The 15,668-nt window shown below is 34.4% G+C and overlaps 1 protein-coding gene across 1 annotated transcript in view; it reads right to left on the reverse strand.

The window, feature by feature from the left end:
- The window catches only part of LOC108692851 (protein patched), a 50,431-nt gene extending 41,852 nt beyond the window's left edge, over positions 1-8,579 (reverse strand). Inside the window, exon 1 of the mRNA XM_018201355.1 lies at positions 8,257-8,579. Coding sequence (XP_018056844.1) covers positions 8,257-8,457 — 201 coding nt within the window. The 5' untranslated portion in view covers positions 8,458-8,579. The remainder of the gene's footprint in view (positions 1-8,256) is intronic.
- Between the last annotated feature and the right edge of the window lie 7,089 nt (positions 8,580-15,668).

Below are 15,668 nucleotides of genomic sequence, written 5' to 3' on the forward strand. Positions count from 1 at the left end.
TCATAAAAAGATCCCATTTTAAGAACATAATAAAAAAACATAGTAATAGACAATTTTCAGAAAATCTCTTAATTTTTTTTCTCTTAAAAGAGAGAGATAAATAAGAGATTTTCTGAAAATAGTCTACTGCTGCAATCATAGTAATATTTAAAATCGTAATAAACAAAAGGTAAACATTTTCCGTTCATCAATACAACAATTGATACTCACAATCGTCCCGCATACATATATGAAATATGTACGAACACCGAGATGCAGCAGGTCGAGGCTAGTACCCCGTGGTTGAATCGTTCCTCGTGAACGTAAACAAATTGGAGTAAATGAACTCTGGCGCGCGAGCTCGTATGTGTGACGCAGTGATGATAACGGATCCACGTATTCTGTAAACATTCGGGCTACGCCGGCGAGCGCGCGCACCGTATGTACACATACTTGTTGCGTGCGATGCAAGGCCAAGGTTGATCCGACGCGATCGAGTTGCATTCTCAATGAGAATAAATCAATTTTGATCAGTGCGTTCGGCGCCGCGTTTGGATCGTTCCGTTAAAAGCGAAACTCCATTACCGAATTGACAAACTAATCGCGAATAGGCATTTCCGCAAATTCTAGAATGCAATTATACGCAAAAAAACAAGCTTTTATATTGCGAGAAAAACGAAAAAGAAAATTGAAAGAAGTTAAACTTATTTTAAATTATTACAGTAATCAAATATTCTTTTTTTTTTGCTTATTTAATGAGCTTCACAAATATCTTATTGTTTCTAAATATTAAAAAAATTTTGTGATAATATCTATAATTTGGATACTTTGTTTTCATAATTATTTTATTTAGTAGAAGCAATTTGATATTGGCATGAAAGACCCTGCACAGTGCAAACAATGTTAGTGACAAAAACAGTGATGTAAATGAAAGGAAGGATAATAATATATTTATAAGATATAATTACGCTAAATACATTCCAATTATGTTTTTGAATTACATCTTATCTTACCTTATAAATATATTATTAACACAATCACGGAAACTTATAGACAATTTACTTATATTGAATCTTTCAATTAATTGAATCTTTTTTTTTTAATCTTTTTTCTTGATAGTCATTCTTTGCCTAAAATCGTCCTAATAAAAATAGTCAAGATTAATCAACACTTTTACACATGTAATAAATTAAAATAAAACAAGATTATGATTAAAAATTTCTTTAATAAAATTAAATCAGTAAACATATATAATTTTATCTTATTTCTTTCTCCGCATTAAAATATTATTTATTTTATCGATGTAAAGAACTGCCTTTATCGAGCTAATTGTTCTAAATTAAGTCGATTCTCAGGGGGACGAGACGAAGTACACAACGACAACGTCAAAAACCGGGTTGATGGCATTATTTTCGACGAAACACGTCATGCTTCCACATGCACGCGCTCTCTTCAATACTCCCCGGCACCGACGAAACTAATTCATCACGTTCCATTATCATCCCGCACATAAATCCTTCCGGAGGAGTCAGTCTCTCTTCTTTGTGGAGGAGAAAAAGATGAAGAAAAGGAAACACGCCCGTATGCATGCGTCTCCGCACGTACGGCGCACGCACGCATGCACGCACGCACGCATGCACGCACGTACACACACACATACGCACATTCGCCTTGTGGAGGCCGGGGCCACTGACTCACTGACTCATTCGGCATAAACGCGAAGCACGAAGAGCTCTTCTTCGGCCGAGCCGCCTCGTCAGGAAGAAAAGTGGAGCATCGACCTCGAATTTTAGTCTTTTTATCTCCCGCCGACTGTCACCACTTCTTTTCTACCGGTGATCGGCGCTCTCGCGATTGTGCAATCGTGCGAATTGCTGCGACATGGAATCTTAAAAATTCTCCATCTCTTGTATCACGTCTTGGTCGATAATAAATGCACCAAGAGAAAAATGTCAAAGTATTGCAAAGTAAAAATTATTTACGATGTTTTCTTTGATATTTATGAGCTATGAAAAAATTTGTTTGCGATGACGGTTGTGATGACGAAATACAGTGACTCGCATTAATATTCGGACATCATGATACTTTAAAAATTACCTTTTAAACATAATTTTTATTAGAGTAAGAAATTTACGGCTTTTGTTTTTAATTGAAAAATTCATTATAGTTATTAGAAATATAAATTTTATTTCTATAATAACATTTATATGATACAGTTTCGAATATTAAACTATAGACAGAATTTTGCTTAATTCTGGTATCGCAAAAATATTCGGACACTTAACTAGATATAATAAATATATATAAAAACGAAATAATAATAATTTTAATACTTTGTTGGGTAACTTTTTTGTTTAATAACATGCTGTAAATGTTTAGGCATGTTAGAAATAATTTTTGTTAAATAATCTGGTGTAATGCGCGTTCCTCTTTTAATCGTAATTTTAATTCTTCTTTTGATTTTGTAGGCTAATAAATTCCATAAATTTTCTATGAGATTTCAATTTGATGACGGTGGAGGATGTAATACTTTTGGACAGTATAATAAATATATTTGTATAATAAATATTCTTATACTATTTGCGATTTATGTTTTGGATCATTGCTTGATAAAATTTGAAACTACTTCGTATATTCATATTATTAGCACTTTTTATTAAATTGTCTTTTAGAATACTTAAATATTTATCCAAAATTTCGTCAATGAAAACTAATTCATCCACTCCTTTACTTGAAATACAACCCCAAACCATTAAACTTCTACTGCTGTGTGTCATAGTTGGCTTCAAATTTCAGTTTGAATTCTTCGTTTGCTTTTCGTCATATCATTTTCCATCTGTCAGATCCAAAAATGTTAAATTTGCTCATCAGCGAATATTACATCACCATGTTTGTTCTTTAGAAATAAATTTCTTGGTGAAAATTAATCTTTTCTTCTGATTCGCTTCATTTATAAACGGCTTTTTATGAGTTCTCAACCGTTATAATCACTTTCTTTTAATGCTCGACGAACTCTATCAGGATGTACCTTCTTGCTAATTTCTTTGTATAATTCTGAGGTCAATTTTGTAGTACTTAATCCAGGATTTATTTTTATTTTCCTAATAATTTTACGTTTATCCCGTCAAGTAATTTTGGACGTCCTTTCTGAAGTATTGATTCAATGCTATCTTCACGAATATATCTTTTTACAATATTTGTTACCGTACTCTTAGTCAATTAATAAATTTGACTAAGAGTACGGTAGCAAATATTGTAAAAAAATATGTTTAAATTTATTAATTTACCGATTTTTCGATATGATTTGCCTTTTTTATATAATGAAAAATAACAAGTTGGCATTTATCAAATGAACTATTTTTGCCTTTACGTATTTTCACTGTTAACTTATATAATAATCTTGGGGAAATTAGATTCATTCAACATGAAATAAGTCACATATTTTGTATGATTTACTTCACGGTAAACAAATAAGGAATAAACTAACTTTCCGAGGATCAGTAAATACAAAATATATTGAGTGTCCGAATATTTTTGCAATTCTATAATTAAGGATTAACTTATTTAATATTTTTTACATTGAAAACTGCATTAGTTAAATAAAGAAAATTAATGTTTCTTACATTTATAATGAGCGTTTCCAATGATTAAAAAATAAATTTCGTAAATTTCTTAATTCTATAAAAATTATTTCTATTATTATGATGTCCGAATATTAATGCGAGTCACTGTACATTTCGGTAAAATATATTTCAGTAATTATAAGAAAATAAAACAGATGGCTTATTTGCCAGGAGTAAAATTTTATGTCACCATATTTAATAAATAAAGATTTACCTTAATGAAATAAATATATTTCTCACAAGTAAACTTTTAAGTACCCTTTTTTCAATGTGAAATTGCGAAAATTCACACTGCAAAAAACACACTATTGGTTAAAGTTTAAGACTGCATATCGGATGATTTTAGCTTTAATACAACTCATATTGATTTAGATTTTAGCATAAAGCCGATATTATCAATTATAAATAAAAAATTATAAATTTAACGAGTATTAATTTGAATGGAATATTATTTAAACAGTGTATCAATGTTTGCTTACAATTAGACGATATCTTAACTAACATTTCGATCGATGTTTACTCGCAAGGTATTGCATTCCTTGATTTCAATAAAAAAAAACATGAATACCAACAATTTTTACTTATCGTTTAACTATATGCCATACTATTGCCATAGTAACGTATAAGTATCAGAAATTTTGTAGAATAATTGTTACCGAAAATTACGATCTAATATCGCTAAAATTGGTTTCGACGAAAATATGAGCGAAAATATGAGATTTCAACGAGACGACCCGGTACATCCGCGATGTGAAAATCGCTCGTGCGACCACCCAGCGCGATTCGAGCAAAAAGTTCGCGAGGCTTGCTACTCGCTTCGCCTCTTATTATAGGTACGCGTTTCTCGGACCATCGGCTGGGATACGTCGAACGCAATTGAAAATAGCACCAACGTGGATTTAATGTAACATCCTTTCGTCACAGTAAACGGATATAATTTAAACATGACGCGGACAGACAGAAATTGAAGATATTATTGCAAGTAAATGTGGACATTCAGCGATCTTATAAAATAAACATAAAAATCGTAAGAATCTGCTATCTATAATTCCATCGCATTTTAGAAACGCGATGTTTCTATCAAAAGGATGTACACGATAAATCTTCGATGGTTTGTAAAAATGAGAAATAAAAAACGAACACATCGTACTCTCTAAATTCTTTGAAGTGAAAATTATGCCAGCCTTGAAAGAGAGTGGCTCAATTTTCAATTTTCTTCAAGAATGGGACTTCATTCTTCAAAATGACAATTCAGTCTAAGAGTTTTAGAGAGTGCATATTTCTGGTGATTTTAAAGGTGAACTAAAAAAAGTTCTTACAAAAAAATTATCCAACTTCCACATGTTCACATTATCAAACATTTGAAAATCACTTGGATTTCTTCTTCTAGAAATATATATTAAGAATATATTAGATTTGCTCGCATTGTTTGAAATTCCTATAAATTTTTGCACTTACAATGGGAATATAAATAAACATTCGAGCATTGAAAAGAAAGAAAACAAAGATAAAAAATGTAAAAAATGCAAGCAACGCGAAAAGATCTATTTACTTCACTAAGAGAAGTTTGTTAACATGTGAAAGTTTAGTAGTTTTTATTTTCCATTATTTCAAAATACCAGAGATTCAGTGTGTACAACCTATAGGATAAAGAGACAATAATGCAGAATTTTTACAAAGTCCTTGTCCTAAAATTCCATAACTTTCTTTAATTTCCCTGACATTCCTCTGATTTCCTTAAGTTTGTGGCAACTCTGTAATTGTAATACAAAATTTAATTTTTCTGTCAGTTCGCTGGGACGATATTCCTTCATAAACGAAAGGTATCAGAATTTACGAAAAACGAGATAATGGTCGCACGAGATCGTACAATTTTGATGGAAAATCTCTCGGGTCCGATCGAAGGAAAGCGAATCGATATTAACGCGTGATCGTTCCAGATCGAAACAGGCATCGCGACACCGTACGCACATTTTCGTTCGCGAGAAAGATCCGATCTCTCGGTTCCGTGTGCGACAGATTCCAAGAGATCTCACTAGTTACAGAAGAAATGCCAGGGATGACGTGTCCCGCGAGTCTCGGCAGGAAATCGATCCTTCAATCCGGTACTTTCAAAAAACATGTCTCGAGACCACCCGCATATGTGAAAAGTTCACAGCTCGTCAGTTAGTCGCATAGCTCCGGAGAAATTTGGCCTGTTTGCGGGTAAATTGTGCGTGAATGGGTATTAATGCGAAGATAAACAATTTTTAGAAATAAACAATTCATAAATCAGTGATAATGGAAAAGATAATAACAATTATATTAGGACTTTCAAATTTTAAACAAAACAAGATAAATATAGTAGACTAATGAGAGTCAGCAACGATAAATGGCGCAATTATTTAGTGAACAATTAATAATCAGATATTGGATTGATGTTTTCTTTATTTTGTATTCTTTCTTTATTTTGTACAAAATAAAGAAGACATCAATATCTGATTATTGATCAATCCAATATCTGATTATTGATTGTTTACTAAATAATTGCGCCGTTTATCGTTGCTGATTCTCATTAGTCTACTATATTTATCTTTTTCTATTGTTTAATGGAAAAGATACTTTCAAACAGAATTATTATACATTGAAAAAGACAGGTGATCCTAAATAAACAACTTATTTTTTTACAACTTTTTCTTTAACACTTTTTTCATCAAAAGGAAAAACTGCCATTTAAAATTTCTCTTTCAAAATTTTCCAATATAAAAATTCCATTCATCAATCATTGCGTTACAGTTCATATAGCTTAGTCCCTTAGAAACTTGACATTCAATGGATATGCACTGTATAGGAATAGTAATGCAAAGACATTTTGTAAATAGATAATTCATGAAAGGTGGTCCTAAATAAATAGTTTAGCTTTTATAAATTTCTTCTTGAATATCTTCATCAATTTAAAAAAGGAAAACCGCTAGTTAAAAAAATTTTCTTTCGAGGTAAACCTTCTGAATACAAAAATTTCATTCAACCGTGAAATATTTTCTTTCGTGTCGAATCAACTTCTACTCAACTTTTCCGGTTAAGCCGCAATGGACCACCCAGTATAAACTTCCTCATGACATAATTAAACGATTACGACGAACGGAATGAAGAGACGGAGAGATTCGTTGCTCTTTCAAGGAGTATCATTTTATGGCAGTGGCAACGGACTGTAGAGGCATCATCGATAATACCGCTCTCGAGGCAGCTTCACCGACGACGGCGATAAGAGTCGAGTAGCGCTAACCGCCGTTAAAATGCATTTTCGATCATCAAAGTGCGCCTCGTTAATCGCCGATCGAAGATAACGCGACGCCCAGTAGGCAATAACGGCGCCATTATCGCCAACGGTTAATATAATTTGCATTGAGTTAACGCGATTATCTCCACATACCAAAGGGCCACGCGAACATAGGTAGATGTAGATAATAGTTCGACATGCCATGTCGAACTATTATCTACATCTACCTATTTGGCGTAATAAGAATCGATATCATGTCTTAGCAATATTCATATCTCATGGCGTATTGGAAAAATTATTTCATCGTCTTAATTAATTTCTCTGATATTTACGTTAGGGAATATAAATATGTTCGTTAACGTAGTATTTCACACGTAAATAATGTCGGAGGATAAACGGCAATCGACTTTCAAGCTGGATTTTTCTTACTGCTTCCTGAATATCTACGATTTCGAATTTTCTTATCAAATTACTTATTAAATTACCATTTGCTGCTAATTAGATAAGTTTGGTTTCCGGTTTCATTTCACAAATGTATTTTTTTTTCGAATTTTTTTCGAATGATATCGTTGAATTAAGTGAGACGATTTAAATGCACATACAAGAAGTGTTTGATTCAATGAATGTTATGTTATTTCAAATATTTCTTTATTCTTTTAATACAGACTGTCAGATGTTAGCTTTATATATTTTAATATATTGATTTCGGGTAATAATTACGCAAATATTCTCCGGATTGTTATATTTTCAATTTCATCAATCAACGTACGTTTCTACAAACTTTTCGCAAACTTTAAAAAAAAAAACAATTTATCGAATTATTATGCTACGATAAATGGAGCACGTAAATCTTTTAACAAGAAATGTTGAATATCAATTTAACATAAATTATTTAAATAACGAATTCATTAAATTAACACGGGGAAATATGTTAAAAATTCAACAGAAAATTTTAACAATGTATTTCAGAATTACTTAATAATTTTTGTTAAAATAATAAAAATTAATTAGAGACACGAATGATCCATCATGTGCAGCATCTATTAAACGACCGAAAAATCGTGTGCATTAACTTTAATCTCGGTTTATCTCTTTCTAAAGCCCAGTTTCACAACTCATAGTTGTGAAACTCATAGTTTCACAACTCTTAACTGAAGTTTAACTTATTCCTCACCTCTTTCTAATGTTAAAATTGGAAAGGGACGAGAAATAAGTTGAACCTCGATTAAGAGTTAACCATGAGTTGTGAAATAGAGTCTAAGAATTAGAAAGAGACAAAAAGTAAGTTAAACTCCGAGATTGACGTAAATCTCATTACGATATTGATAAAAATAGACAGGAAGAGTCGATGACGGAGGAGGACGATTGAACGGGGATAATAGTACGAGTTCTCACCTTCTCGAGCTGATCCAACGCTATCGCGGCGTCCGTCCAACTGGGCCTGACGTAAAGATCAGATTCGTGCCGGATTCTGGTGCGTTCCGCTACCTTGAGATCCTTCTCGCCCTCCGCGTCACCATTCTGCCGCGAGCCCGGCGATCCAGAAAGGCGTCCCGCTAGGATCCCCGTGGATATGGGTCCGGACACGGAAACCATGATCTGTCATGCATTCGCCCGCCACGCGCGATTACAACTTTCCGAACTCGCTCGTCTTTCTTTCTTTCACTTTCCAACTCTTTCGATCGAGAGAGAATCTTTTTAATTTTTCATCGATCACACGTTTCTCATCGATCTTTCGTGGCGATTCACTAAAAATCCTGACCACTCTCGAGGTAACAATTTGACGTTTCAATATATCGGTCCTTTTTGTTAATTTTGTTGGAGGAGGGGAATCGGGCGATCTCTTGTCTTCTCTAAACCAACGATGCCCTTCCCGAAGCTCGAAATTCGCGCACGAGGACGTAACGAATCGACGCGCGGAAACGCGTATTCTCGCACACTCTCCACTGCCCGAAAAAAATCGCAACACCTTTTCAGGAGCACTTCTTCACTGACACTGTCTGGCGGTTTCCCCGGGACGGAACGATAACACGTGACCCCCCCTCCCCCGTGAGCCACGCTCGAAATTCGCGCACGAGGACAGCGAGCAGTGATGCGCATGCGCGCGCGTCCTGCCGATGTATCGTGCTCGGCGCTAAAGCGTACGCCGCGCCGGATCGAGATCGGTTTTTAGGTTACCCGCGGTACGTAAATACGTTTCTCTCGGTCGCTCTCTATCTCAGATCTCTTCTCGCTGCCTCTCGCTTACACGGAGCTCGAAGAACGCCCGGCGAGGGCGCGAGAGGCGAAAGCACACGCGCGCACGTTAAAGGGAAAAATATAATGTGCTATATCGCGCGACGCGATTGTTTGTTATTTTTTTTTCTTTCCTCCTTACATTCAATCGCACGTAAAAGACCGACGATCACGTGTCACCGTGCCGAATATATACAATCCACGATATCTCGGTTAAGGCCCTTCGCTCCGGGCCCGGTTCGCCGCGTTGTGTCACACTGTCACTACTGAGGGCACTGAGTATCGTCGCCGCCGTCGTCGTCGGCGTCTGCGTCGTCGTTGCCACTGTTGTTGTCGCGTTCGCAGAGTATGACGGGCCCTCTGCGCGGGCTTGTGATGCGTCCTGATGGTACGTGCTCCGGCGTGAAAGTGCGACGGCGAACACCGGCATTCACACGACCGCCACTTAGAGCAGTCTAAGTCGGTACTAAGCGAAACGCGCTGCCACATTTCTTTCGTGGCCTGCCTGCCGCGCCAGCCATAGTTGACGGCTTCCTCCCCTCTCCTACTCAGCGCTCCGGCTCGGGTGCGCAAACATTCAGGCTCGTGCGTAGCCGCGGGCCCCGCGTATCATCCGCAAAGGGCCCCCTGTTATCCGTATCGCTCGCGCTGCCCAAATCATTCTGTCCGCTCTGATTAGGATACCATATTTAGGGTACAACTCTACAACTTATTGACGTTCAATGCTCATTTTTATGGGTTTTATACAATAAGCCATTATCTAAAAAATTGATTCGAATGTGAGAAGAATAATCGACTATTGATCAATTTTTTAAACTTAAAATCATGTTATTAGGTAAGATCTGCTTTGACTGAAAATAATTCTTTCTTTTATTCTTCATTTGTAATTGTTTATCTTTTGTGAAACTCAAAATTCAAATAACGATAGTTATAATCTTTTTTATTTATAGTTATAGTTTATTATGATTATTTTCGTATTATACACTCGCATTGTTTTTTTTATGAGTAGATGGTATAAATGTTATTGATAAAACAATTGTGATATGAAATTATTAAAAAAGCTGCAAACATTTAGAATTATTTGATAATTCACTATCTATATTTTTTTCGATATGTCTTATTTAATATTATTATATATAAAATTATATATAAAATTTAAATGATAATTGAAAAATATTAAGATATATGTTTTTATGAAAATACAAAAAAAGTTGTAAAATGATTAATTGTAAGTGAGACTTAAAGCAAAAATTATGCAAATATGTGGACAAGTATATTGACTTTCGTATCGATTGACTAATAATCGAATTCGAATCAATAAATAAAAAAATTCGTTATTGTACTCTATTAGTTAACATATCACGGTTATGATTCGATTGATCGATCAGACAGCTGAATCTTAAACGGACGGATCCGCCCTCGATCGATGCGCTACTGCACTCAGAAGTGACGTCAGAGCCGAGCGGAGCCGAGAAGGGCCGAAGCATCAGAGACTTGGAGACGATTGGCGGAGGCGCCTTGGCGTTTCACGTTGCTAGGATACTCGGGGACTAGCGAGGGGAGTCGACTCTAGACCACACACGCGTTCCCATTTTCCCTGGAGCAAAAACATTACCTACACCGAGACGCGCGACACACACGACGGTGCACACAGCTGCGCTACGGCGCGCAGTGGTGCCTAGGTAGATGAAACCTGAATTTTTTCCCAAAGTTTCATCTAGAAAATATCCAAACACACTCTCACTCAATCAAGGTAATTCTTGATTTAATCTTTATTAGAAAATCTTTTTGTAAATGGTAAATCAATATTCTTTGAGAGCGCTTTTAAATAACACGCCGTAACACGCAGAAAATCGACCTATGGGCGTCTCAGAATTTACAGATTGAGCTAAAAAAATCATTAAATTTTTTTTGTTTTGCGCAGCCTCTAATTTTAACACGACGAGATGACGGAACTTCTTATTTATCTAGACGAGTACAAGCGAGAAGTGATTTTGCAAATAATTAAAAAATAACATTTTTGACAGAGTTTGGCGTCCGTCTCGATCTTCAGTTGCAACGACGTGTATATGCAAAAACTAAGATTTTTATACGGCTTGAACTAGAAATAAATACTCCGGGAATGATTAGCAAATCGAGACGTCTCTTCTTTGTCAACATTTTGTCACTCCATGTACTTCCAGTTGATATCAACTAAAAGTGACATAACAGCAACTATAATTTTGTACTCAACAATCTAACTGTTATATAATATTATATATTACATTGTTCTCTAAATGGAATCTCATTTTAAAAAGTGAAAATTAAGCCAAAAAGAGTGGCTCAACTTTTAGTCTTTAAGAATGATGTTCCATTCTTCAGACTGGGATCATTTTAAAAGTTTTAGAAAATACATTTATATTGTTGAATTATAATATTGTTGTATGTTACTTTTAGTTTGTGTCGATTGGGTGGTCTCGTGATAAAATGTTAAAGGAAGTGAACGAAAATTTATGTTTTATGTTTCTTTGTAATTTTCTGTTTATATACAAATGAGACAAAGATCTACTAAATGAAGAACGTCAATTTTTTTTCAATGCAAACAAAACAGGTATAATACAAATTCTGACTTCTTCCAAAGAAATGTCCTTGCTTGTCATAAAGTAATAGAATGTTTTATTGAGACTTAAGAAGCAAAAAAACGATCGACTCGATCAATGGACGATTTTTTGCCAATATATCTTATTAAAGTCAGTTTTCTGTAAACGTCAAAATGTTTGATCCGTAAAATCCCTTTTAGGTACCACTGTTGTCGATCTTTCTTCTCCTGTCGTTTCACGCATTCCGCCATCCACGTTGTTCTTTACTCCGTTTATGCGCGTGCCGTGCATTTGTTTGTTTACCTGCATGCTCATTTGAGGAGAGAGAATCAGAGAGAATCACCGAGGAGCCAATGCCATATGTGCGTGCGTTGTATGTGTGCGTTTTGTGTGTGTGTATGTGTGTATGTGTGCGTGCGTGCGTGTGTGTGTGTGTGTGTGTGTGTGTGTGCGTGTGTGTGTGTGTGATGGGGGGAGGGAGCAGAGGACTCGAATTATTGATGATTGTCGGTTCGAATGATGTCGTACGCGATCTTCATGTGAGATGAACGGAATTGCAAATTAAAAGATCACTTTTAGCAATTATCACATATACTAGTTTTTGCCGTTTTAGAAAAGCTACCGATCGGCAGAGTTTTACTGAAAAAAATGTGCATTAAATTATTTATCGATTTTAATTCGAAACATTTCTAACAACTTTATTTCTTAATTGTTATATTTATAAATTGCAGCTAAGTTAAATACTTCTGTGTTTGCTTAAAAAAAGCTACAATTGCCTCTTTATTTAATTTTATATCATTTGCTTTGACAAAATTTGAATCAATTTATACATATATGATTTAATAAATTAATTGCAACACATAGAAACAAATTTACGAGAAATGAAAAACAAAATATAATTTATTCATAACTATGAGAGTGTATGCCTTTTCGACCTGAAATAGATCTTAATGCTTAATATTTTAATAATTAATATTTATATACATATCCAGTCTTATAAACTGTTCGCCGATTTAATTTTTTCAGTTTTGAATTTTGAACTGAAACTAAAATATTACAAATTAAATTGACAAGCGATTTAATGACATTAATGATAATGAATTCATTAAAACATTGTAAAGAATCTATAAAAAATATCACCTCAGCCAGAGATTTATTACATCGACACGCAGAACAGATATAAATCCACATTGAAATATTATTAAGTTCCAAGATTTAACTCAAACCTTTTTAGTTACATTCTTCATCAATCTAACGGATTCTAATTTATTATTGATAATTTATTCATTTTTAATAATATTAATAATATTTAATGATATTATTAAGGCTTAAAGAAATTTTAAGCCTACTATATTTCGTATTTTCAAGGATCTTTTTTAATTTTTCTTTTTGAAGCTCCAAGTTACTCGAGATTATAATTGAAAAAAACTTTTTTCTTCAGCACATCAGGGATATATATCTATGTACGATATTTTCTCCAATATATAAGTAAAGGGAGTAAAAGCCAGCTGTTTTCGATGTCGCTCATTAAGTCGTGCGCCGCGATTAACGTATTAAACTATCGTCATAATATCTGCATAACGACGTGACTTCATTAAGCGTCGCGCAACCGTTCTCTTGTGCTCGCCTGTGCATATGAATCAGGTCGGGCAAACTTAATGTGTTACAAAATAATATTTTAATATATAATAAATAATATTAAAAAACTGTACGTACTTTTAAAATAGTCACGTACTTACATAAGTACACTCCGTGTAAAATTTGCTGCATTTAGAATGTTTATTTTGCAATGTTTATTGTATCTATTTTCTTACGGAGATAGGACTATTCTTTTATATCTAAAAATATAATCTCATGAGCATGAAAGAAACTTCCAACAGTTACGAAATTAATATTCTACCTGACGCACGCGATCATTATTTTTGTATAACAGCTTTTACATAACGAAAACTTTTTGTTTCAAATCAATTAGGAATGAAAAATGAGATATTAAATGAATACAAAATAATGAACTATTTAATACACACACGTACACATACAAACGTCTCCGTAAATTTTCTCACGCACAGCTTATATTTTAACGGAAACAAAAAATTCTTAAAATCCGCGTTTACTTTACGTCAGCGTGATGTCTTTTCGTATCAAAAGATTTCATTTACGCGCGGCTGCAAGGCAGCTTAATAAAAAAAAAAAAATGGAAAAAGTACAAAATGCTCCACATGCCCGACAAAAAAGGGAGGAGAAAGAGAGTGGAGAGTGAGAGAGATGAAGGAGAGATCTTTGCGTATTGTCTCCTTTGACAGACGCAATCCGCGGTCGCGTCGTCGATCGGCGATAAGGGAACGCGCGCGCTGAGGAACCGTTAATAATTTTTATGACACTCTTAACTCGCCACCCGGTATTAAGCGGTCCTCCATAGGAGACGAGCTTTGATCTTTGCCGACGCTCGGTGTATCGACTTAATGAGTGCGGGAGCGAGATAGCATAGTTGAGTCAGTTCGCGCGCGCAATCTGATCGCCTGTGGAACTGTCTCCTGGTCGTCTTTGATGCGCGGATGCACGTCGCGTTGCATAAGCCCAGGGGCGTTATTCTTGAAAAATATCGCATACAAAAATACTAGGGAAAATCTATGATACTGAAAAAAAGAAATGTTTAATTTTAAGAGGAACAAATCTCTTAACAGCACAATGCAAGATGTTTGCAGCTAATATTTTATATTTTAATCATATAACAATTAGAAAAATAAATGTTTCAATCTTAAATTAGGTCATCTTCCGTATTACAAAATTACACATTCAGAATTACGCACATAATATATTATCGCAACACAATATAAAGAATTTGACGTCCCTTCTCTTTAAAGATTTTACTTAGAAAAGATAACTTGTTGTAACATTATCACTTTGAATTATTCTTCAAATGATCACGGAACGTCAAACTCTTTATATTGTGTTGCGATAACGTATTACGTAATTCTGAATGTGTAATTTTATAATACTGAAGAGGACCTCATTTAAGGTCGAAACATTTATTTTTCTAATTGTTATATGATTAAAATATAAAATATTAGCTGCGAACATCTTGTGGTATGCCATTAAGAGATTTGCTCGTTTTAAAATTTGATCACATATTGACTTTTACTGTTAATATTTTAAGAGATTAAAATATTTGGTTCTTGTCTCCATTTCTTAAATACTAAGATATTTTAATTTTAAACTTTTTCCAAACAAAACATTATGTGTTTGGATTTAAAATACATAGTGTTTTCAATTCGAACATGTAGTGTTTTATTGAAAAAGTTTAAAATTAAAACATCTTTAAACATTTAAAAAATGGAGACAAGAACAAAACATTTAATATCTTAAAATGAAACACTTTCTTTTTCAGTGCACGCGCGCGCGCGCTCGCGCGCGCGCGCGTGTGTGTGTGTGTGTGTGTGTGTGTGTATGTGTGTATATGTGTAAAGTATACTACAGTATTTTTGAATGCAATATTTCAAAAATACTGCCCTATGCACGATGCCGAGACATAACATCATGAAAGCATAAAGCCCACTTTACAGTTGCATAAGTGGTCTCAAATATAAGAATTGACTATGAATACTCTACATCTAATTGCGTAAGCGTAGTAAGTAATTATCTAAGTTATAACAATTGACCAATTATACAGTCGAATGTTATTTGGAAAAATTGACTAATCAAAGTCGAATATGGGAAGAATATTTCGACTGATCAGTCAATTTTTACAATCACAACCATTTATAACTACGCTTATGCAATTGCAGAATGTGCTTTACAATTACAATCATTTGTAACTACCACAGAATATACTTAAGACTGCGCTGGTTGCAATCCGATTTACGTTCACAGCGCTTTTGAAATCATTTCATTCTTGTTGTTTATAAATGTTAAACAAGGACAAATATTGCTCACGAACATTATGAATGTGAAACGTGCCTAAAAATCGTGCGAGGACGACCTCGCAATTCTCGC

The sequence above is a fragment of the Atta colombica genome, unplaced genomic scaffold (assembly GCF_001594045.1).
Source record: "Atta colombica isolate Treedump-2 unplaced genomic scaffold, Acol1.0 scaffold83, whole genome shotgun sequence".
NCBI classification, from domain to species: domain Eukaryota; kingdom Metazoa; phylum Arthropoda; class Insecta; order Hymenoptera; family Formicidae; genus Atta; species Atta colombica.